Source organism: Mobula birostris, chromosome 22 (genome assembly GCF_030028105.1).
Source record: "Mobula birostris isolate sMobBir1 chromosome 22, sMobBir1.hap1, whole genome shotgun sequence".
NCBI classification, from domain to species: domain Eukaryota; kingdom Metazoa; phylum Chordata; class Chondrichthyes; order Myliobatiformes; family Myliobatidae; genus Mobula; species Mobula birostris.
Window position 1 is genome coordinate 14874400 of NC_092391.1, and position 25390 is coordinate 14899789.

General features: G+C 44.4%; 1 protein-coding gene across 1 annotated transcript in view; it reads right to left on the reverse strand.

The window, feature by feature from the left end:
- Nucleotides 1-461: 461 nt before the first annotated feature.
- spaca9 (sperm acrosome associated 9) overlaps nt 462-25390 on the reverse strand; it is a 47702-nt gene continuing 22773 nt past the window's right edge. Inside the window, 3 exon segments of the mRNA XM_072240017.1 lie at nt 462-586; nt 589-800; nt 24773-24975. Coding sequence (XP_072096118.1) covers nt 462-586; nt 589-800; nt 24773-24975 — 540 coding nt within the window.

Consider the following 25390-nt stretch of genomic DNA (forward strand, 5'->3'; position numbering starts at 1 on the left):
GGCTTCCCCCCCTCCCCCTTTCTTTCTCCCTAGGCCTCCCGTCCCATAATCCTCTCATATCTCTCTTGCTAATCAACTGTCCAGCTCTTGGCTCCATCCCTCCCCCTCCTGTCTTCTTTCATTTTGGATCTCCCCCTCCCCCTCCCATTTTCAAATCTCTTACTAGCTCTATCAGTTAGTCCTGACGAAGGGTCTCGGCCTGAAACGTCAACTGTACCTCTTCCTAGAGATGCTGCCTGGCCTGCTGCATTCACCAGCAACTTTGATTTTAGGAAGGAGCTCTTCTGAAAACACCCGGAAAATATGTTGTACAGAAGTCCACAACAACTCTTTTAATTTATTTAGGCTGCTGGAGACACTTGTCCCGATTGGAAGGGCAGCGCCTGGTTAACCGTGGCATTAGGCCATCAGGACTGCAGGCAACCACTAACAATGGTGGGAAGCTTGTATACTGCAAGCGCTCAGAGACCATTGGTTTTACCAGCTGGTACCCACGGTGGTTTGACTATTAAGGGCTTATTTTTCTTTTTGGCGGATGCTTTCCATTTCATGTATGTGATTTCGCACTCTTTCATCTGCAATGGAGAGTCTGTGCGCTGCTCTCACTGTTTTCTTTTGGTTCCTCTCTCTTGTTGCACTGAGCATACCTGTTATTTTTAGCAGCTTCATACTGGGCTAACTCGATGCCGCCCATACCATCTTTTAAGTAATCGAGGGCAATTGGTAGGACGCTGATCACACCTCCATAGTGGTGCTTTGCTTCATCACAACTCAGGTGGTTCAGCTCATCGTGAGGATATCTGCATCACAATAACAGCAATGAAAGAAAAGCTGTAAGTGTTGTGTAGTTATTCACTATAGCCTAGAAACTACGGCTCCACTATACCACTGAACTTTAACATAACCCTTCAGCCCGCAGTGTTGTGCTGCCTCCTTAACCTACTCCCAGGTCAATCTGAACTTCCTCTCCCACAGAGCCCTCCGTTTTTCTTTCATTCGTTTTCCTATCTAAAACTCTTAAATATTCATAGTACATCAACCTCTACCACCATCCCGGGCAGTGCGCTCCTTGCACCTACCACTCTACGTGCAAAAAAAAAATTACCTTTGGCTTCTTCCCTATACTTTCCTCCTAACGGTGCCTCTTCATGTTAACCATTTCCATGCTGGGAAAAAGTCTTGGCCTTTTGGCTAAGATTGAGCCTCTGTAATTTTCTTCCTTTCTCTCTCCCCCCTCTCTCTCTCCCCCTCTATCCCCCTCTCTCTCCCTCTCGCTCTCTTTCTCTTTCTCTCTCTTCGCTGTAGCAAAAACCTGCCCACTTTGTCATTCCAAACAACGGCTTCCTGAGATGCTAAGCGGAGACGTTTCCTGCCACAGATATCAATGGGGAGTTCAATGTGATGCATTCCGTGGTTTGGGATACTTGACCCCATGAGGGAGCTGACAGCGACCTGTGCATTCTCTCCCCGAATGCGCTAGTTCATCGAGGACTTGTCAACTAATCTCATCAAAAAGACAAATGGATGCCTTTCAATGGTCTCCATATCTGAAAACCAAAGAAACAAATATTACCAGAATGCTAATACTGGGGTGGCGGGGTGGAGATGCATCTGTACTGAAGGAGGTGTAAGGCGCTCCTTCCCTCCGCTAGCCTGCAGGTCACCCCTGGGCAAGGTGTAGCACCTGCTTAGCCCCCCAGTCAGGGTGACATGAAGCCATGGGAGCAGGTGGTGGACGGTCATATGAGCAGCCAGTACATATCACAAGTCCTGATTATGCGACCACTGACACCAGGCGGACAATCTGTGAAGAGTGTTGATAATGGCTGGGCACACCCATCTTGTAAAGACACTGCCCAGAAGAAAGCAATGGCAAACCACTTCTGTATAAAAATTTATCAGGAACAATTATGGTCATGGAAAGGCCACAATTGGCTATGTCGTATGACACGTCACATAATGAACGAATGAGTGCGCACGAACATTTGGTGCGATGCTACATAAACTACTTTAACAACTGAGACCAAAGAAATTGAATGAACAGTAATTAAGCAAGGAAAAGAGCACCAAGTCTACTATTGAAGTACTCAGCCTAAACTGGAATGTGATCATTTATATCTGTTGTCATGTGAACCAAGTCACCAGCAGGAAATAGCTGGTAAAAATGAAGCAGTCTTTTTTTATTTGACAAAGTGAGACATGACAGGCATCATATTGAGACCCTTTCCGAGGAAGAGGCCTGCTCCACACAACACTACATGATGTTTTATATGCTAAAGTTCAAAGGACAATTCAATATTTACAATGTATCTACAATGCTTTCCTTTGAATTACAGATAACTTTTACATCTCTTTCTTTGCACTCACACCACAGACAGACAAATGGATTTTAAATCAGCATCATCTGGCTTTCCAATGAACTGCGGTTCACGACTTTTAGGAACCCCATGTCCAGAGCTGCGTTTTAAATTTAATCTACAGTCCATATTCAGATCTGAATATTGGTTGCTGAAGTTATTTGCTATATGTGCAAAGCCTAAAAAAATGCCCTCACAATGTCTTTAGACAATGCAGAGGATAGTGGCGCTTCATGAACACACAAAAAATTAAGGAAGGTAAAAACACTTCACTTCTGAGACCTACAGTAATGTAGCTGCATACTTTTAGAGAGACTCTTTGACATATTATCTACAATATACAGTATGGTGTTTGGATTTTGTGTGGGCGCTTTATTCTGTCTTGAGTTGGATTTCCTGCCTGCGTTGGTTGTCAATGCAGACAACAACTGTCAGTATGCCTCATGCCCTTAATGTGCAGTGATGCTCACACAAGAGGATTAATGATTGTGATGCTGTTACTCCAAGTTCCCTGCAAGAGGCAATCTGCATTTAATAACTGGAGATTAAAATGCCCACTGATTTGATAAAAAAGTGCCCCAAGAGGTTCGAAAACAAAGTCTGTTCATCTTCTCTGTGGCAGGGCTTGTAAAATTATATCTTTTTCTGGAAGGATGGGGAGTGAAAATACATTGCAGTAACAAAACCATCAAATAAAGAAGACACAACTGACATTTGGGAGATTTGAAATGGTATATCTTTGTCTCGCTAATCAGCTTTCCAATACTCAAATATCCATGTATACATATTATGTGGCTTGGAGAAGCACAATTAAATGACAAAGTACAGGAAACAGGCAGACAGACAGGACACATTATTCAAGATTGTTATGGACTGGATGGACTGCTTTATTTGCAGCAGTATTGAGTCATATCACACACCTGCCACTCGGCAACAGTTCAGGACGTTTGTGTCTATGTACCCCACATTGAGAATTTTACATGCACTCAGTGGCCACTTTATTAGGTACGCCTCATTAATGCAAATATCTAATCGGCCAATCATGTGACAGCAACTTAATGCATAAAAGCATGTGGACATGGTCAAGAGGTTCAGACCAAACATCAGAATGAGGAAGAGATGTGATCTAAGTGACTTTGATTGTCGAATGATTGTTGGTGCCAGATGGGGTGGTTTCAGTATGTCAGTAGTTGCAGATCTCCTGGGACTTCCATGCAGGACAGTCTCTAGAATTCAGAATACAGTGCAAAAAACAAACATCACCCAGTAAGCGGCAGCTCTCTGGGCAAAATCACCTGAATAAGTCAGAGAAGAATGGTCAGGCTGGTTCGAGCTGACAGGAAGGCGACAATAATTCAAACAACCACACGTTACAAGAGTTGTGTGCAGAAGAGCATCTCTAAATGCACAACACATCGAACCTTGCAGTGGATGGGCTACAGCCCCAGAAGACCATGAACATACACATAATGGCCACTTAGTTAGGAACAGGAGGTGCCTAATAAAGTGGCCACTGAGTGTATTTCGCAGGTGAGTCCATAATAGGGACAGGTGACCTGTATATTCAAGGAGAGTAGTGAGCAGCTCAGGTGTTAAGTATATGTAAAATAGAGAAGGGGAATGCAGATTTACATTCATTAAATGGTGAGGGGTGGGAGGAGCTTTGCACTGATTTACCACTGAATGCTTCTTCTTTGATTAATGTAGGTAATTCTGCATCATTTGGAGGGTGATTTGTTCATTTAGGATATCAGGCCTTTTGCCTTGCTTTAAGAATCCCAGTTCACAGATCAGTTCAATAAAAATGGAAACTAATTTTCTGCAGGTGTTTTAAGCACTGGAGCCCCACTGTTAACTGGAGATTGGTGGGGTGGGAGGAAGAGGACGATTATCAGTGTCAATCTTGATTAGTCAGGCCATGCAGAGATACGGGGAGAAGGCAGGAGATTGGGGTTGAGAGGGTAAATGGATCAGCTGTGCTGAAATGGCGGAGCAGACTCGATGGGCCAAATGGCCTAATTCTGCTCCTGTATCTTGTGGTCTAATCCATGCTCACATTAATGACAGGGCCAAAGAGCACTACAGCACAGAAATACACCCTTTGGCCCATCTAGTCTGTGCCAAACTGTTATTCTGCCTTGTCCCGACCTGTACCTGGGCCTTCACCTTCAATACTCCTCCTATCCGTGTACTTATCCCAACGTCTCTTAAATTTAAAATTGAACCTGCATCAACGTCTTCCGCTGGCAGCTCGTTTCACACTCGCACCACTCTCTGAGTGAAGAAATTCCCCCTCAGGTTCCCGTTAAGTATTTCATCCTTTAGCTTTAACATATGTCTTTTAGTTGTAGTCTCAGTGAAAAAAAAAAGCCTGCTTGCATTTACCCTATCTATACACAGTGTAATTTTGTGTAGAGTGAGACAAGAGTGACCAGAACTTCTGGGTCTTTGTGATCTGCTGCTGGTTAGATGCTTCACTGGAGCAGACGGAAAGCAGATGGATGCCAGCAGCAGAACTTGGGAGGCAGGAGGCTGACTGCTGGGGAGAAAGCTGTGAGGAGGGGGTTTCAGAAAAGTTCTACTGAAAGGAAGGAGGTTGGTGGTTGGGGTGGCCATGGTGCTTGTACACAATTTCCATCATGGGATCCAGGACGAGTATTCAATACCCTGGTGAATAGAAAAACCTTTAAAAAAAAGTTGCATCCAATTGGTTCGCTTCTTCGGACTAGACTGGTTGGTTATTTCTGCTTCACATATTTGATTTTCAAACTTGGATTCACTTCTGATCAGTCGGAAAGCCACAGGGATATTACTCACTCAGGCCAGAGTTGAATGCGTAGTTGGGACTGGAAGCTGGGGAAGTCAAAGAGTCTGAGTCCACTGGAAACTGAAGACGGCCTGAGCTGGGGTTGGAGAACTGAGACAAAATGTTTTGTCATTTGTTGTTGTTCTGCCAGCATTGTGGGCGTGAATGTGCAGCGACCTTGTAGGCTGCCCCTTACGCACTCTCAGATGTGTTAGCTGCTAACACAAACAACACAATTCACCGTATGTTTCGAAGTACATGTGATAAATAAATCTGAATCTGACTGTGTATTGAGTAAATGTATTCTTACTTTAATTTGTTCTGATTTAGCACAGTCTTGAGTTTAAAATAAGTTAACCATTAAGGGGAGAAGGAGTACATTGATCATATACTGAGACCACACAAGGATTATTTGAACGCTGACGACCATTCCTCGCTGATGATAAATGTCTTCTGGGTCCACCAACTGGTGGCACCACTTGGCTTTTGCCGACTTATCTCCTGCCGGTCCTGGCCATCCCTCTGTTCTTCCTGAAGCGATTCTAAATATCTCCTCTGGATGGTGCAGTTGTGGACACAAATGGCAGGATGTGCGCAGAGGCTGTATTGTTGGATTCAGTCACAGAGTCAAAGAGGAATACAGCATGTATACAGGCCCTTCAGCCCAACTGCCCATGCTGTTCACAGCATCCTCACTCCTAATCCTTTGGCCCATAACCCTCCAAGCCCCTCACCTCCACATATTGTACCCTTTAAAAGTTTCAGTTGACCACTTCCTCTGGGAGGTCATTCCAGGTACTCCGTACCCTCTGTGCAAAGAAGATACTTCTCTCATCTCTTTAAAAGATCCTCAGAAAACTGAATCACAGCTTGCTGGTTCACTCAGTAACACCCTTATTTGGGTGTCTTTGCCTTGGTTCTCTCCCGTGGTGGATCGGTTCTGGATAGAATTCGAAGCCTTGTAAAGAAGGCACACACCCCGGCTTCAGTGAAGTCCCTGTGGCTGGTTGGATTGGGCTGATCGAGGGGCTGGTGCAATAGAGATGCACCGTTGCTGTCGCTGACTCATGGTGAGTCGAAGGATAGTGTAGGGTTTTCGTGGCAAGATACGAGTGTAGATTGCCAGGCCTTTCTCCTGTGCAGATAGAAACATAGAAACATAGAAAATAGGTGCAGGAGTAGGCCATTCAGCCCTACGAGCCTGCACCGCCATTCAGTATGATCATGGCTGATCATCCAACTGAGAACCCTGTATCAGCCTTCTCTCCATACCCCCTGATCCCTGTAGCCACAAGGGCCATATCTAACTCCCTCCTAAATATAGCCAATGAACTGGCCTCAACTGTTTACTGTGGCAGAGAATTCCACAGATTCACCACTCTCTGTGTGAAGGAGTTTTTCCTCATCTCGTTTCCTGTGGCAGATACTACTGCTGCTCGGGTTGGGACCTGGCTGGATTCGAACTCGGACTATCTGCCTCGAAGTCTAGTACTGATGCCACCATATCATCAGCCGGCCCCGGGGACGCACTGTAGCTACTGTAAAATATCTGAGAGCACTCGTGCATCATTTGCTGCCCGTGGTAACACGTCAGATGTATATCCATAGAGAAGAGACCTTTGTAGTGTGAAACAGCGGGAGAGTAATGGGGCAGTGAATGGACAAATAATGTGACCAATCCTGGGTGCACTTTCTCTTTGGTTGACAGCATCCTTGCGGGAAGTGGTTGGCTGACCTTGCAAGAAACCATCCATCATATGTCTAATCACTCCATAGTCAGCATGCTGACTTGTGTTACCTTTTACAGGCTGTGTTCTGTAGCTATGGGTAGTGCTGTGCGTGTGTCCCAATACACCACTCCAATTCTTGCTCCAAACAGAGGACGTAGATCATTGATGCCTGTCTGTCTGCCTTCCTTAGGCTCCTGGACTAAAAGAGTCACCTGCCCCTGTCAAAACTGTGACTTAATAACCTCCTGCTTGTTAGAGTGGATGGCGAGGTGGAGATACGTCTCTACCAAAGGAGGCCTAACATGCTCCTTCCCTCCGCTAGCCTGTAGGCCACCCTTGGGGAAGGTGTAGCACCTGCTTAGCCCCCCCAACCTCCAATCAGGGTCATGTGAAACCAGGGGAGCAGGTGGTGGATGGTCGTATGAGCTGCCGGTGCATATCACAAGTCCTGGTTATGCGACCACTGATGCCAGGCAGACAATCTCTGAAGAGTATTGGTAATGGCTGGGGTCACCTGTCTTGAAAAGACACTGCCCAGAAGAAGGCACTGGTAAACCACTTCTGTAGAAAAACTTTGCCAAGAACCATCATGGTCATGGAAAGACCATGATTACCCATGTCATACAACATGGCACATAACAAAGGAACAAACTTGTTAGTAAAGCCAGGCCGTCTCCAGTGGACTTGGACTTCTGAGGTCCAGAGAGTGGAACTATCCCGATGCAATGGCTTATCCACTTTAAAAACTCTCCCGCACAGGTTCTGTCATTGTAACCACCAATTATAGCGCAAGATATAAAATCTTGATATATGTGCAAAAAAGAGAGCAAAAGTTAATGAGAAGAGGGCATGTCCAAGGCAGTGGGGTCCTTAATGATGGATGCCTCCCTTCTGAGGCATCAGCTTTCTAAGATGCCCTCAATAGTGGGACATTGTCCCACTTAATGGATGATAAATAATGTGCCTTGCCTAGAAATATATAATCGTACATATTTGATCCCGTATAGTGTAAAACATGTTAGGGGTTAACACCAAGATTTGCTTACATCTGAAGTGACGTTACAAGATGGCAGATAATAGGACCAAGTTAAGGAGATTAATCCACTCCATTATTTAATTTTACACATCTAGTCTTCACCCTGATGTAATATGTGATTTGCTACTCTGTTGGGATATCTGCTGTGTGCCTGGAGACCTGAGATCTTTGTGATCTTCAGCCACAGAGCTTGAAAAAAACAGTCTTAAAATCGTAAACCAGCGAATTGTTTGTTATGTCTCCCTGCTCGCTGGGAAAATGGAGACCTCTCTTTCTCCCTTATTAGGGGGAGAAAGAGAGAGAGAGAGAGAGGGGAGAGAGAGGGAGAGAAGGGGAGGAGGGGGAGAAAGGGGGAGAGAGAGAAGGGGAGAGGAGGGAGAGAGGGGGAGAGAGAGAGGGGGGAGAGAGGGGGCAGAGGGGGGAGGAGAAGGGAGGAGAGAGAGAGAGAGGGAGAGGGAGGGAGGGAGGTATGTCAAATACTGGGTGAAACACCAAGTCTTTGCGGTAACTGCATCTGTGTCTTTGCTATTGCTTTGCTCAAGCTTGAGTGCTCGGTGTCAGTGCTGATGCTTTTGTTTGCTGGTGGGGGAAGGGGGGATTGTTGCTCGCTGCCGCTTACACGCATGAGGGGGGAGATAGGAGGGACTTTGGGGTTCTAACATTTAACTGTCATTCATTCTTTGGGGCACTCCTCTGTTTTCGCAGGTGGTTGTGAAGTAAAAGCGTTTCAGGATGTATATTGTATACATTTCTCTGACATTAAATTGTACCTTTGAACCTTTGATATACTGGGTTTCTATCTAATAATGTCTTAAAATGCGACATTAGCATTCATTTCAGGAGGACCAGAATATAAAAGCAGGGGGGTAACGTTGAGACTTTATAAAGGACTGGTGAGGCCTCACTTGGGAGTATTGTGCGCAGTTTTGGGCCCCTTATCTTAGAAAGGGGGCCAGCTGGCAGCGTAGTGACATCAGCACTGGACTTTGAGGTGGATGGTCCTGAGTTTAAATCCAGCCAGGTCCCAACAGTAACAGTATCTGCGTGGAAAAAAGGCCTGTATCTTCTGTATCTTGGCACAAAAACCCTATGGACTACACTATCCATAGGGTCGCCATGAGTCGACAACCACTCAACAGCACTCAGCAACAACAACATCTTAGAAAGGATGTGCTGGCACTGGAGCAGGTTCAAAGAAGGTTCACAAAAATGATTCTAGGATTGAACGGCTCGTCATATGAAGAGCGCTTGATGGCTAAGGGCCTGTATTCATTAGAATTCAGAAAAATGAGGGGTGACCTAGTTGAAACCTATTGGATAGTGAAATGCCTTGATAGAGTGGATGTGGAGAGGATGTTTCTGATGCTGGGAGTGTCTAAGACCAGAGGACACAGCTTCAGAATCGAGGGGCGTCCTTTTAGAATGGAGACAAGGAGGAATTTCTTTAGCCAGAGAGTGGTGACTCTGTGGAATTCATTGCCACAGGGAGCTGTGGAGGCCAAGTCTTTATGTCTATTTAAGGCAGAGGTTGATAGATTCTTGGCATGAAGGGATACAGGGGGTAAGGCATGAGATTAGGGCTAGGAGGAAAAATGGATCAGCCATGATGAAATGGTAGAGCATACTCGATGGGCCAAATGGTCTAATTCTGCTCCTATATCTTATCGTCTTATTGATCCACTCCATCATTGAATTTTAAACATCTGGCTTTCACTCTGATTTAATATATGATTTGATATATTGATTTTCTATCTGATAATGTCTTAAACTTTCTGAACCTCTGCTGCAAATGGTAAGATAGAATAGAATGGGAAAGTATAGGATAAATTAGCTAGGGATAGAATAGTGGGGAATAAGGTAAGGTAGGCTAGGATTTGTGTTGGGGAGGTGAGTATGTACTAGGACAGGGGACGGTAAGGTTAATTCTGTAATTTTTGACACTCTGTGATCCGTATAAACACAGACAGAGTTTCTGTGTGTTGCTAAAATCCAGGTCAGATGAGTTAAATTCACAAAAAAGTATTAAAGGAGGCAATTTGAAAGAAGCCTTTTTGCTTGTAATTACGATTTGAAAGTTGTAAGTTAATAATTATGCATATGTTTTCTTTCTGATCCTTAGGGTTCTCCGGGGAGTCAAAGATGGTGAGCAGTCTTAATTCTAACAATTTATTTCAAACATACAAGTACTAGGCAAACCAAATAAAGAGCTGAGATATTAATGAATGGAGGTGAGAGGTGAATGAATGGCCAAGAATGCAAAGACCAAAGATAAAAGGAATAAAGATAGCACCTCTGAAAGATCCATCATTTTTATAGATAAGATAAATACCTTAGATAGGAATAGACTAGTTACTAGGCTACATAATTAAAACAATTACATCACATGGATAATGTGCAATGAGAAAGATGACAAACTAGTAATTCAGCTGCTATACCGCTTTCTGCCAATGAGTGGGGATGAACCACCACATACTGTGAAAAATACATGAGTTTGTTAAAAAGTACAAATCTTATAAAAAGTATTATTAAAAAACACAATGGTTTACAACACAAACAACAGGAATTCTGCAGATGCTGGAAATTCAAGCAACACACATCAAAGTAGTCGGTGAACGCAGCAGGCCAGGCAGCATCTCTAGGAAGAGGTACCTCTTCCTAGAGATGCTGCTTGGCCTGCTGCGTTCGCCAGCTACTTTGATGAGTGTTGCACGGTTTACAACACATAAAGCACATGAGTTAGAAGGTTAGGTTTTCATGTAAACTTTTAGATTAAATCATATATTTTCCTGAGAATTCTACTGAGTTTTTTTTCCAGCTAAACTTCATTTCCTTGTACACTTGAAAAGTGAACAACATTATTGATTGTTTCTGTTTAAGCAGTTTCAATAAAACCGATGTTTCTTCTATTCTAAATACACACCACTGATGTCCTGATTCCTATCAATACAATATTTATGTTCAATTCTTATATATCTAATTAGCTTATTTTCTGAGAAACCAGTCAATAATGGGTCGATTGAAAAATTTGATCCTCATTATATCCGGAAGAGGGAACACTTGTTAGGAGACGCATAGTGATATTTTGCTTGGGTGCTTCTTGCAAAACCTTGCCCCCCTAATTACATGGAAAACCAGAGGATCAGTGCACTTCCTATGAAAGCTAAGTGAATGAAGAGAGGTTGCTAGACACCACTGGCGTTTAACTGCAATGAAGGTACTCTCAAGACCGTAGAGAATGATACCATTAAGAAAGTCTTTGACTTTGAGTACCTCGGATCAAGAATGATGAGTTCGGAGAAGGACATAAAGATACAGAAGGCGCTGGCGTGGAGGGCTATGAACGACATGAAGGAAATCTGGAAGTCCAACCTGACCAGAGGGCTTAAAAAGAGGATTTTCATAGCAGTCATAGAGCCCATTCTCACGTACGGATGCAAGACGTGCACACTCACCAAGACGATGCGAAAGTCTCTAGATGGTTGCTATACACGAATGCTCTGGATGGCTCTTGATGTGAGTTGGCAACAGCACATGACAAACGTTGAGCTCTATAACAACCTACCGATGCTCACCACTAAAATCAAGACGAGAAGACTGCAACTAGCGGGGCACTGTCTATGCCACCCCGAGCTACCTGCCAACCTAGTCATCATATGGGAGCCCAAGCGCGGGAGGATGAACCCTGGGTGCCTCCCAAGACTATGGTCAACAGGCTCCTAGAAGACAGCGGCATGGCTAATGTAGATGAACTGAACACACTGATGAGGGAGAGGGAGAAATGGAGAGTCCGTCATCGTGCCCGACGCCGGCCCCCGAAGGCCTGAGTCGATGCAGTAGTAGTAGTAGTAGTAGTAGTAGTATTGGTGTCGGAGAGGAGTTGGACAAAATGGAAGGTACCAGAATCAGAATCAGAATTAGGTTTATTATCACCGGCATGTGACATGAAATTCATTAACATGGCAGCAGCAGTTCAATGCAATACATAATCTAACAGAGAGAGAAAAAAATAAAATAATAATAATAATAAACAAGTAAATCAATAGATTTTAAAAAACATGCAAAAGCAGAAAACTGTATATTAAAAAAAATTGAGGTAGTGTCCAAAGATTCAATGTCCATTTAGGAATCGGATGGCAGAGGGGAAGAAGCTGTTCCTGAATCACTGAGTGTGTACCTTCAGGTTTCTGTACCTCCTACCTGATGGTAACAGTGAGAAAAGGGCATGCCCTGGGTGCTGGAGGTTCTTAATAATGGACGCTGACTTTCTGAGACACCGCTCCCTGAAGGTGTCCTGGATACTTTGTAGGCTAGTACCTAAGATGGAGCTGACTAGATTTACAACCTTCTGCAGCTTCTTTCAGTCTTCTGCAGTGGCCCCTCCCCAATACCAGACAGTGATGTAGCCTGTCAGAATGTTCTCCACAGTACAACTATAGAAGTTTTTGAGTGTATTTGTTGACATGCCAAATGTCTTCAAACTCCTAATGAAGTATAGACACTGTCTTGCCTTCTTTATAACTACATCGATATGTTGGGACCAAGTTAGACCCTCAGAGATCTTTACATCCGGGAACTTGGAACTGCTCACTCTCTCCACTTCTGATCCCTCTTTGAGGATTGGTATGTGTTCCTTCATCTTACCCTTCCTGAAGTCCACAATCAGCTCTTTTGTCTTACTGACGTTGAGTGCCAGGTTGTTGTTGTGGCACCACTTCACTAGTTGGCATATCTCACTCCTGTACACCCTCATGTCACCACCAACAACGATTGTATCGTCAGAAAATTTATATATGGTATTTGAGCTATGCCTACATACAGTCATGTGTGTATAGAGAGTAGAGCAGCGGGCTAAGCACACACCCCTGAGGTGCTTTAAAAGCTGAAACATCAATAACAAAGTTACCTAGTTGCTTCTATAATTTAAACGCAAACAACAGGAATTCTGCAGATGCTGGAAATTCAAGCAACACACATCAAAGTTGCTGGTGAACGCAGCAGGCCAGGCAGCATCTGTAGGAAGAGGTGTAGTCGACGTTTCAGGCCAAGACCCTTCGTCAGGACTAACTGAAGGAAGAGTGAGTAAGGGATTTGAAAGTTGGAGGGGGAGGGGGAGATCCAAAATGATAGGAGAAGACAGGAGGGGGAGGGATAGAGCCAAGAGCTGGACAGGTGATAGGCAAAAGGGGATACGAGAGGATCATGGGACAGGAGGTCCGGGAAGAAAGACGGGGGGTGGGGGGAGACCCAGAGGATGGGCAAGAGGTATATTCAGAGGGACAGAGGGAGAAAAACATGTCCATCCACAGCCTCCTCTACTGTAAAGATGAAGCTACACTCAGGTTGGAGGAACAACACCTTATATTCCGTCTGGGTAGCCTCCAACCTGATGGCATGAACATCGACTTCTCTAACTTCCGCTAAGGCCCCACCTCCCCCTCGTATCCCATCTGTTACTCATTTTTATGCACACATTCTTTCTCTCACTCTTCTTTTTCTCCCTCTGTCCCTCTGAATATACCTCTTGCCCATCCTCTGGGTCTCCCCCCCCACGTCTTTCTTCCTGGACCTCCTGTCCCATGATCCTCTCGTATCCCCTTTTGCCAATCACCTGTCCAGCTCTTGGCTCTATCCCTCCCCCTCCTGTCTTCTCCTATCATTTTGGATCTCCCCCTCCCCCTCCAACTTTCAAATCCCTTACTCACTCTTCCTTCAGTTAGTCCTGATGAAGGGTCTCGGCCTGAAACGTCGACTGCACCTCTTCCTACAGATGCTGCGTTCACCAGCAACTTTGATGTGTGTTGCTTCTATAATTGCTGTTTTTTTGAGTTTTTGATGGGCACAAACTGGTTAGCCAGGTCCAAACTTTACAGTAATTAAATACACTTGGTGTGATTAAGGTGGTGTATAAATTTGTGTGCTTCCTTGAAGTCATCACCAGCTGAGGTGCAGGAATTCAGAAAAAGCTGCAGAGGGCTGCGAACTCAGACATCTCCAAAATGGGCATTAGCCTCCCAACTATCGAGGACATCTTCAAAAGACAATGCCACAGGAAGTCAGCATCAATCATTAAGGACCCTCACCATCCAGGACCTGCCCTCTTCTCATAACCACCACCAGTGAGTAGGTACAGGAACTTGAAGAAACACACAAAGTTTTAACAAACACTTCTCCTCCCTCATCAGATTCTGAACTAACCATGAATCAATAAACACCACCTCAGTTTTCGCACTACTTATTTATTTTTTATATTTCTTATTGTAACTTATACACATTATTAATGATAGTGCCAGTAGCAGTTTCCTGTTGTATATTTAACAACACATCATATATTGAATTTATGTCAACTTCCAAATCTGCAGAATATTTTTATCTGTTAATATTATTTTATGCGCTGTATATGCTATTTACTGAGGGAGTTCACTGTTATTACCATTGTGGCTATATACATCTCCTGGGGAAGCGCTGTGTGAACTCTACAGCCCCATCAGTGAATTGCAAACCACACACCCAATGGTTTCATTATTGTTGCTGGCTACCTCAAGCATGCTAATTTGAAAACAGTCCTGCCTAAATTCTAGAGGCATGTTGGCTTTGCTATCATAGGTGAGAACACATTAGACCTGGTTTATACTAACATCCCTGGTACATACAAAGTCTCTTGCTGACCTCGGATTCTCTGACCATTTATCTGTTATGCTAATTCCTGCATACTGATCACTGATTAAAGGAGTTGAACCAGCTCGAAGGGAGATAAAGATCTGTCCAGAAGGGGCAACCTCAGCATTGAGAGACCTTTTTGAAGACATGGACTGGAACATGTCCAAGAAGGTGTCTACCTACGGCCATCACAATAACACCGAGGAGTATGCGAGATCTGTGACTGGCTACATAGAGAAGTGTATTGTGAACGAGTCTCGGCCCGAAACATCCACTATTTACTTTTTTCCACGGATGCTGCCCAACCTGCTGAGCTCTTCCAGCATTTTGTGTGTGTTGCTTTGGATTTCCGGCATCTGCAGACTTTCTCTTATATCGAGAACATCACCATTATTAAACACATCCATGTGAGGGCAAGTCAGAAGCCACGGCTCACAGCAGATATCTGGGCAAGGCTGTGAGATTGGGATACTGCCTTCAAATCGACAGCATTCAGCAAGAGCTGCGCTTTCCTGTGCCATCAGGAAGGCAAAACGGGACTATTCGCAGAGAATATACACTCATTTCTGTGATACCAGAGACACGAGGTGCATGTGGCAGCACATTCATACTACAATGGACTACAAGTCCACCTAGCATGTCAACGAAAGTGATACTTCCTTTCCTGATAGGCTGAATGCCTCTTAGGCTCGATTTGATGTATTAGACGATGTGCCGGCGAGGAAGGCCCCTGGTGTAAGGGAGACTCTAACCAGGATCGACCCATGCTGAACTGTGGGGCCTGATAATGTACCTCGTTGGATGCTGAGAGACTGCACAGTTCAGTTAACAGAGGTTCCAACAGATATCTTCAACGTCTCTCTGGAACAGTTCACTGTCCCCTCAGCTTCAAGCCAGCCACCATCATCCCAGTGCCCAAGAGGGTGACAGTAACATGCCTCAATGATTACCGTCGAGTGACACTGATCTTAACAAAAGTGAAGTGCTTTAGCAGCTGGTTATGGATCACCTTAAATCCCATCTTCCTGCTACATTGGACCCTCTCTAGTTCGCTTTTTTTGTTCAAATCAGTCCACTGATGATGCCGTAACCGCTGCACTCCACTCCGTCCTGTCCCACCTGAAAAATGGTGCCTCATACGCCAGGATGCTGTTTATCGACTTCAGCTCGGCGTTTAATACGATCATCCCTCAGAAGCTGGTGGCTAAACACTCCTCGTTGGGTCTCAACACCTCCCTCTGTAACTGGATCCTAGACTTTTTGACAGGAAGGTGACAGTCAGTCTGTGTTGGCATACACACCTCTAGCTCCATCGAGCTGGTCCCCAGGTCTGCAAGCTCCACCTGCAGCTTTTCGTGCTGCTGATGCGTGATGGAACTGCTAGGTCCAGTTCAACCCGAATCATCAAGCTCACTGATGACACAACAGTGGTTAGCCTCATCAACAACAGAGAGAGGGCAGAGTAGCTGGAAGAAAAGTGCGACCACAGCAACGTCACTTTCAACGTGGACAAGACCAACGAGACTTTAGGAAGGTGCAGGCTGCCAGCTCCTCACTGCATGTACACGGCTCTTCTGTGGAGAGTTAGGAGCGCCAAGTTTCTTGGAGTGCGCATAACAGACAATCTCACCTGGTCCTTTAACGCCACACTTCGGTCAAGAAAACACAACAGCAAATCCACTTCCTGGGGACATTGAAGCAAGTGAGACTCCCCTGCACCCCCATTCTAAACAATTTTTACAGGAGCGCCATCGAGAGTGTTCTGACCAGCTGCATTATCATCTGGTGCGGGAATTGCAAGGCAAGTCCCTACAAAGGATCGCGAGGGCTTCTGAAAGGAGCATTGGAGTCTCTCTCCCACCCACGTGAGATATTTATCAGGAGCGTTGCATACGCAGGGCCCTTAGCATTATCAATGATCCCTCCCATCCATCCAACAATCTCTTTAAACCCCTACCATCAGGCAGGAGATACCATGGCATCAGGACAAGAACTGTTAGGATGGGAAACATCTTCTTCCCCCAGGCTGTAAGACTACTTTGACTCCCTACCACCACCCTTAAGAGATAGGAGTGGAATTAGGCCATTCAGCCCTTCGAGTCTGCTCTGCCATTTCATCATGGCCTTTCTCCTGCCTTCTCCCTGTAGCCTTTCATGCCCTGAGTAATGAAGAACCTATCAATCTCTGCCTTAAGTATACCCAATGGCCTGACCACAGCCACCTGTAGAAATGAATTCCACAGATTCACCACCCTCTGGCTAAAGAAGTTTCTCTTCATCTCTGTTCTAAATACAGAGGCTGTGCCCTCTGGTCCTAGACTCTCCCACTTTAGGAAACATCCTCTCCGCATCCACTCTATCTAGGCCTTCCATCATTTAAAAGGTTTCAATGACATCTCCCCTCACTCTTCTCATTTCCAGCGAGTACAGGCCCAGAGCCTCAAACGCTCCTCATACAATAATCCAATCATTTTTGTGCACATCCTCTGAACCCTCTTCAATATCAGTGCATCCTTTAAGGGGCCCAGAACTGCTCACAACACTCCTCGGTGTCTTACAAAGCCTCAGCATGACATCCTTGCTTTTCAAATGTGAAATATTTGTAAAGGCATAATAAGGTACCAATATAAATGCAAATCTTTCACACTTCCTTTCAGCTTTTTCATAGCTATGCTGGATGATCGTGAGAGTTTTGAATCAGGGCATTTACATACATATTCAGTTCTAGTTGAACTAAAATGAAAGATCAACTAAAACCTTATTTGCTGAAGACTGCATTACATTTAAGCAATATGAAATTGATCTACAACATAGTTTCAATTGCTTTTTCCAGTTATTCTTTCATTTTGGGGTTAAAAATCTCCTTAAAGTACATCATGTGCCTCTTCTAAGACTGCAATCGTTCGTTCATTATGTGCCATGTGGCATGACATGTGCAATCATGGTCTTTCCACGACCATTATTGTTCTTGGCAAATTTTTCTACAGAGCTGGTTTGCCATTGCTTCCTTCTGGGCAGTGTCTTTACAAAACAGGTGACCCCAGCCATTATCAATACAGTACTCTTCGGAGATTGTCTGCCTGACATCAGTGGTCACATAACCAGCATTTGTGATATGTATCAGCTACTCTACAACCATCCACCGCCTGCTCCCATGGCTTCAGATGATCCATGACCCTGATTGGTGGGGGGAGGGGTGGGGGGTAGGCTAAGCAGGCACCACACCTTGCCCAAGGGTGACCTGCAGGCTAGTGGAGGTTAAGGAGCATTTTGCACCCCCTTCCGTAGAGACGTAACTCCACCCCACCACCCAAAAGACTGTAACAGGGCAGCAAGTGAATACTATTGATGGACATCTGGATCAAGCAGGATCCCATCAAGCACATTCCAAAGGTTAAGGGCAGCAAGGTGTGTTTAGAATAAATGAGGCCTGAAACCAAGGAGAAAGATAAAAGTTTCACAAAACCTTCTCCCAGAATCACATGGAGGAACCAGAGGATCAATGAGAAATAAGTGGCATGAGAAGAGCTTGGTAAACACCGTTGATTAGTGTGACAAGCATGGGTATGCAGAGGAGGGCATTAACAGGGACTTAGACAATCTTCCCCCCTCCCATCCCATTAATCATTAAGCACATTATGTGCATGACCATTTGCGCTTACAGGGCATCTCTAAATGTAATCCAATTTAAACTTTAGCCTGTACCCTGACTTGCTGCAAAGCCCTGGCAATGTAACATTCATTTTACATAAACAAAGGCTGAACAGGGGCCTTAAGTCCCATGCCACCAGGTACAGGAACAGTTACTACCCTTGAGACATCAGACTCCTGACCCAGCACTGATAATTTCACTCGCCTCAACGGTGAACTGATTCTACAACCTATGGACTCGCCTTCAAGAAGTCTACGACTCAAGTTTTCAATACTAGTCATCTATCTATCTATCTATTTATTGTTTCTTTTTGTATTTGCACAGTTTGTCATTTTTTTGCACATTAGTTGTCTGTCTTTGTGTGCAGTTTTTCAATGATTCAAATATATTTTGTTCTACTGTGAATTCCCACAAGAAAATGAATCTCAGGGTAGTTGATGATGACATATATGTACTTTGATAATATATTTACTTTGAACTTTGAGGAATTTATGTACAATGAGTGGCGCCTCAAAGTCCCATTTTACAAAATATGATGGCAGGACTGAAGAGGTAACTAAAACTTCTTAAAGCTAACCTGAAGCACTCGGTGCACATCCCAAAATACTGGCGAACTTAGCTGAATATTTCAGTTGGAAGGTTATTGTGAAGCAGAAGACTGCTGGGAGAAGCAACGAGTTAATTGCAGAAAATAAAAATTGCCCCACAAATTCTGGCAAATCTGCGAAGTGAACATTAAATGCATGCAGCTGCCAGTATGCTTAACATATTCATCCATTATTCACTTCAGTAGAACTGTAGGCTCTGACTCATTCCATTGCTGGGCCTCATCATTTTTAAATGATGTGCTCATGTGAGTGGTAACATCACACATATGAGCTGTGGAAGCAGGGTGTCATCCACACATCCTATGATCTATTGTATAATAATTCATCACGCTGCTGTCTCTGTCACATTTCCGGTGTCACATATTCTATATACAAACTCCTGTGCTGCTCCTTCATCTGAATGTTTCAAATGCTCCATGTGTTAAAAAAAATAACAATGGCCTGAGAGGAAAAGGTGGTGCTAAAGGCAGAACACAAACTAATGAAGTTGCTTGTTATTTCCCCCAAATCCTTTTGGCTGAACAAAATCCCAATTCAACAAATACTTGCTCAATTTTTTTTCTCACAGCTGGGTGGTCAGCAATGGTAATCCAATTTACAATAAAGTCATTCAAACCAAACTACTAAAGTCTACAGAAAGTGATGAAACAGCCCGGTCCATTCTAGGCAAAGTCCTTCCCCATTATTGAGCACATCTATAAGGAGCTCTGCATCCACCATCAAGATCACCCACCATCTCATCATGCTCTCCTCTCACTGCTGCCATCAGGCAGGAGAAACAGGAACCACAGGTCCCACACCGCCAGGTTCAGGAACAGTTATTACCCTACAACCATCAGGTTCTGGAACCAGTGTGATAACTTCACTCACCTTGACTCTGAACTGATTACACAATCTATAGAGCAACACACACAAAAGGCTGGAGGAACTCGGTTGGCCAGACAGCATCTATGGAAAAGAATACAGTCAACATTTCCATAGATACTGCCTGAGCTGCTGAGTTCTTCCAGCATTTTGTGTGTGTTGCTCAGATTTCCAGCACCTGCAGATTTTCTCTTGTTTGCACAATCTATAGACTCACTTTTGAGGACTCAACTCCTCATGTACTCAGTATTATTTATTTAGTCATTTATTTTAATTGCATAATTTGTCTTCTTTTGCATATTGTTTGTTTGTCAGTCTTTATTTATGTATAGTTTTTCATAAATCTTATTGTACTTCTTAACTTCTGTAAATGCCTGTTAGGAAATGAAACAAGGTACTACATGGTGACATATAGTATACATGATTTGATAATAAATTTACTTTGATTTTGACTTTGACTTTAATTCATAAACTGTGGTTTACACAGCCGTAAAACTATTTGTTCTGTTCTCAGCTATCTTGTTTAACATTGTTTTCCTGCAAGACCTAACTTTTCTCTAACGCTTTGGCTTTGATTTCATCTTCCTTCCAGAGCTATCACTTCATTAATTTAAAGTTTGAAAAGATGCTGCACTTGGGTTTTGTTCCGGGCATGAACGTTTGCAGAATAAATTGGTTCCCTGCCCTATAGGATAACTAGGAATATGTCTAACTCCAGAACTCAATGCTTCCAACGCTCGCTTTGACGGTCAGAACATGGAGGAACCGTTGTGAACCCCCAATCTCCTGATGATCCTTTGATCTCAGTATCTGAAGCTGATGCGGGGGCTGCCTTTAGGAGGGTGAATCCATTGAAAGCATCCGGACTGGATGGGGTACCTGGCCATGTACTGAAGACCTGTTCTGACCAAGTGGCTGGTGTGCTTGCTGAGACCTTTAACCTCTCACTTTGGCAGTGTGTGGTAACCACTTGCTTCAGGCGGGCTTCAATTACACCAGTGTTCAAGAAGAGCGTGGTGACCTGCCTCAATGACTCTCGCCCAGTTGCACTGACATCCACAGTGACGAAGTTTCTGAGAGGCTGGTGATGAAACATATCAGCCCCTGCCTGAGCGGTGACCTGGATCCACTCCAGTTTGCCTGCTGGAGCAACAGGTCCACAGCGGATGCCATCTCACTGGCTCTTCACTCAATTCTGGAACATCTGGACAGCAAAGATGCACACCTCAGGAAGCTCCTTATTGACTACACTCGGTATTCAATACCATCATCCTCCTCAAAGTTAATCAAATAGCTACAAGACGGTAGCCTCAGTACCTCCTTGTGCAATTGGATCCTGGATTTCCTCACTGGTAGACCCCGGTCAGTTCAAACTGGCAACAACATCTCCTCCACAACCTCCATCAACGTAGGTGCACCACAGGGCTGTGTGCTTAGCCCCTGCTCTACTCACTTTACACCTATGTGAGGCCTCCATTAGTCGGGGTCGACCATAGATGTTGCATCCTGGCTGTCTAGATACACAAGCCTGGGCAGTGTGATATGGAGAGCAAGCTGTTCTGCACTTACGACTGTGTGGCTAAGTGCGGCTCCAGTGCCTATTTCAAGTTTGCTAATGACACCACTGTTGTAGGCCAAATCATAGGTGGTGATGAATCAGCCTCCAGGAGGGATATTGAAAATTTGGCTGAGTGGTGTCATAACAACAACCTCTCGCTCAATGTCAGCAAGACCAAGGAACTGATTGTAGACTTCAGAAGGGGAAACCAGAGGCCCACAAGCCAGTCCTCATCAGAGGACCAGAGGTGGGGAGGGTCAGCAACTTTAAATTCCTGGGTGTTACTACTTCACTGCTCCTGGACCCAGCACATAAATGCAATTGTAAAGAAAGCATAGCAGCACTTCTACGTCCTTAGGAGTCTGCAGAGATTCAGTATGACATCTAAAACTTTAACAAACGTCTACAGTTGTTTAGTGGGGAGGGTATTGACTGGCTGCATTACAGCCTGGTATAGAAACACCAATGCCCTTGAATGGAAAATGCTGCAAAAGGTAGTGGATTGGGCCCTCCTAACCACTGAGCATATCTATATGAAAGGTTGCTGTGGGAAAGCAGCATCCATCATCAGAGATCCCCACCACCCAGGCTATGCTCTTTTCTCACTGCCGCCCTCAGGTAGAAGGTACAGGAGCCTTAACACTCTCACCACCAGGTTCAAGAGCAGTTACCACCCCTCAACCATCAGGCTCTTGAACAAAAGGGGATAACTATATTCACTTGCCCATCCATTGAGATGTTCCACAACCAATGATCTCACTTTAAGGACTCTATCTCATTATCTCATGTTGTTATTTATTGCTATTTATTTATATTTGTGTTTGCACAGTTTGTTGTCTTCTGCACTCTGAATGATCTTTCAATGATCCTGTTATAGTTACTATTCTATAGATTTGCTCAGCATGCCCACAGGAAAATGAATCTCAGGGTTGTATGTGGTGACATATACTGTGTGTACTTTGATAATAAAATTTGAACTTTGAATTCATCAAGTATTGTTAAACTGAGCTGGAACATTGAAATGGTCCAAGCCAGGGGGAACTAGCGACAGGGATTGTTATGAAGGCAAGGGTAGGCAGATAGCAAGACAGTGAATTAAAATGGAAAAGACTGTGCTGAAGGTTGTTTATGCCAAGGGCGAGGGCTTCTTCTTTGCAGTGGCAGAGGGAGGAAGCCAGAAGAATATTTTGGGGGAGAAAATTGAGGAAAACATTTGAGAGATGGTGGACATAAAAAAATTCTGAGCAAAATGGGAAGGAGGAAACAACATGTACTTCCTGATGGAAAATTAAGAAATTTATTAAGACCCACAAGCTAACAATGCAGGCTGGGAGAATCATGTATCAAAGTTCAGAGTAAATTCATTATCGAAGTATGTATATACTACCATGAGATTCATTTCTTGCATCATTTACAGGAAATAAAGAAATACAATAGAATTTATGATTCCCTGCTTCCTCAACACCACCTGTCCCTCCATTTATCTTTGTATCATCTGCACAATTGGCCACAAAGACATCAGTTCAGTCAACCAGATCACTAATATGATTAAAAGGAAGGGAAGGATAGGAGATGTGGATGAGGGAGGGGTGGGCTAGGATGCAGTTCAGTGGGTTCTCCGATAATCCATATATACACATATGCCCCATCATATTAAGAATGTGTACATGCATCTCCACAGCAGCTAGACAATTCAAAGTCCTTTGAAAGGGAGGAGGCAGGGCAGAAGGTCCTGGAAAAGGGAGGAGGCAAGGGAGACGGTCCTGGGAAAGGGAGAAGGCAGGGGAAAAGGTCATGGGAAAGGCCAAGTGGGAAAATATGAGATGGAAATATTAAGCCTGGATTCTGAGCATCACAAAAAGCGTTTTTTTGTTGGACAAAAGCTTCCAAAGAGTTACCAAGGTCCAACAGTTTTAATTTCTGAAGTTTAAACTACTCTAGATATTGTGACCAATAACAAAGTTCTTTAATGAAGCCTGCTAGCTGTGGAGAATCACGAACACAAGCAGTGGCTCAGTGGTAGCAAGCACACTTACCGCTGAATCAATGGACATGATCCACTGGGCAAGCCTGTACAAAGGGAGTGCTACACCACTGGAGGTCCCGCCTTTCAAATGAGGCACTAACCCTATCCAACTGCCTGGCTGGATGACAAGATCCCAAGGCAACACGCTCAAAATGCCGGAGGAACTCAGCATGTCAAGCAGCATCTATGGAAGGGAATAAACAGTTCTCTACTGCCCTGATGAGACTACTCTCAGGATGGAGGAGCAACACCTGATGTTCCATCTGGGTAGCCTCCAACCTGACCGCATGAGCATCCATTTCTCCACCTTCTGGTAATTTCTGCCCCCCTCGCCCTTCTCTCTTTTACCATTCCCCAATCTGGCTCCCCTCTCATCTCTTCTCCTCACTTCCCCATTACCTCCGTCTGGTGCTCCTCCTCCTTCCCTTTCTCCCATGGTCCATTTTCCTCTCCTACAGAATTACTTCTTCTTCAGCCCTTTATGTTTTACACCTATCACATCCCAGCTACATACTTCATTCCTCTCCCCCCCGCCAACTCACCCACCCTCCCCTCCACCTGGTTTTATCGATCATCGGCCAGTTTATACCTCCTTCACCTCTTATTCTGGCTTCTTTCCCCCTTTCTTTCCAATCCTAATGAAGTAAAGGCATCCGTTAGTCTTGGTAGACCATGGATCTGCACCTGGAAAGCCTTCACTCTCCAGGGCGCAGGCCTGGGCAAATCTGTATGGAAGACCGGCAGTTGCCCATACTGCAAGTCTCCCCTCTCCACGACACTGATGTTGTCCAAGGGAAGGGCATTAGGACCCATACGGCTTGGCACCAGTGTTGTCGCAGAGCAATGTGTGATTAAGTGCCTTGCTCAAGGACACAACACGTTGCCTCGGCTGGGGCTCGAACTCACGACCTTCAGATTGCTAGTCCAACGCTTTAACCACTTGGCCACGTGCCCACAATCCTGATGAAGGGGTTTGGCCTAAAACATCCATGGATGCTGCCTGATCTGCTGAGTTCCTCCAGCATTTTGTCTATGTTGCTCTGGCATCTGTAGAATCTCTTGTGTCCTAAGGCACTATTTCAAAGAAAATGAGGGTGGTTCTTCTCACCATATTCATGTTCAATCAACATAATCAAAACAGATTACCATGCATCGCAACATTATGCAGAAATTTGAAAATAGTCTGCTCATCCAACTGGAACTTGAAAGATACTTCATTGACTGTGATGTACTTTGGAATGTTTTCAGTTAGTGAAAAAGAATCAATAAATGTATATTCCTTTTCTATCAATGAAAGTGCAATTTCAATAAAAAGGCTTTGGGATACAAATTCTGATCTTTCACCTTCAAGTTAAACATTTAACTGTTTGAACTAGTGGATCACACTGAGCCAAACCTTTATTTTAAAAAATTGTGTTCTGTTGTGCTTCGGTTGACTATATTGATGCACAGTCTTTCACAATATCATTACCGCTTACTTGGCTCTAAGGTTTCTTATGTCGTGGTTGCAGCTGAGAAGGACTTTACACTTCTCCAGTACATCATCGGGTGAGCAGGATTTGGGATTTATATCCTGGAGTCTACTACAGAACTCACTGAGATCTTTGCAAAGGTCCAGAAACATGATCATGATTCGCCTGTCGGTTGTATTGGTACAGTGGTGGTCCAGGTAATTCTGAACCTACACAGAAAAGATGTAAAGTAAAAGTCTAAATTAATCTAATAGCACCTGTTAAAGATGACAAAAGAAAGATAAATTATTCATTACCCATCTTCACATCGTTATTCATACAGGATAGCAATAACTCAATAACTAAGAAGTGGTAACAGAAGCAGGTTCAATTAAAATGGAATTTGTTGCCACGAGCGGCTGTGGAGGCCAAGTCATTGGGTGCATTTAAGGCAGAGATAGATAGGTTCTTGATTAGCCAGGGCGTCAAAGGGTACGGGGAGAAGGCAGGGGAGTGGGGATGACTGGAAGAATTGGATCAACCCATGATTGAGTGGCAGAGCAGACTCGACGGGGCGAATGGCCTACTTCTGCTCCTATATCTTATGGTCTAAAATGTTTAAAACACAGTTGGTCAGTTACATAA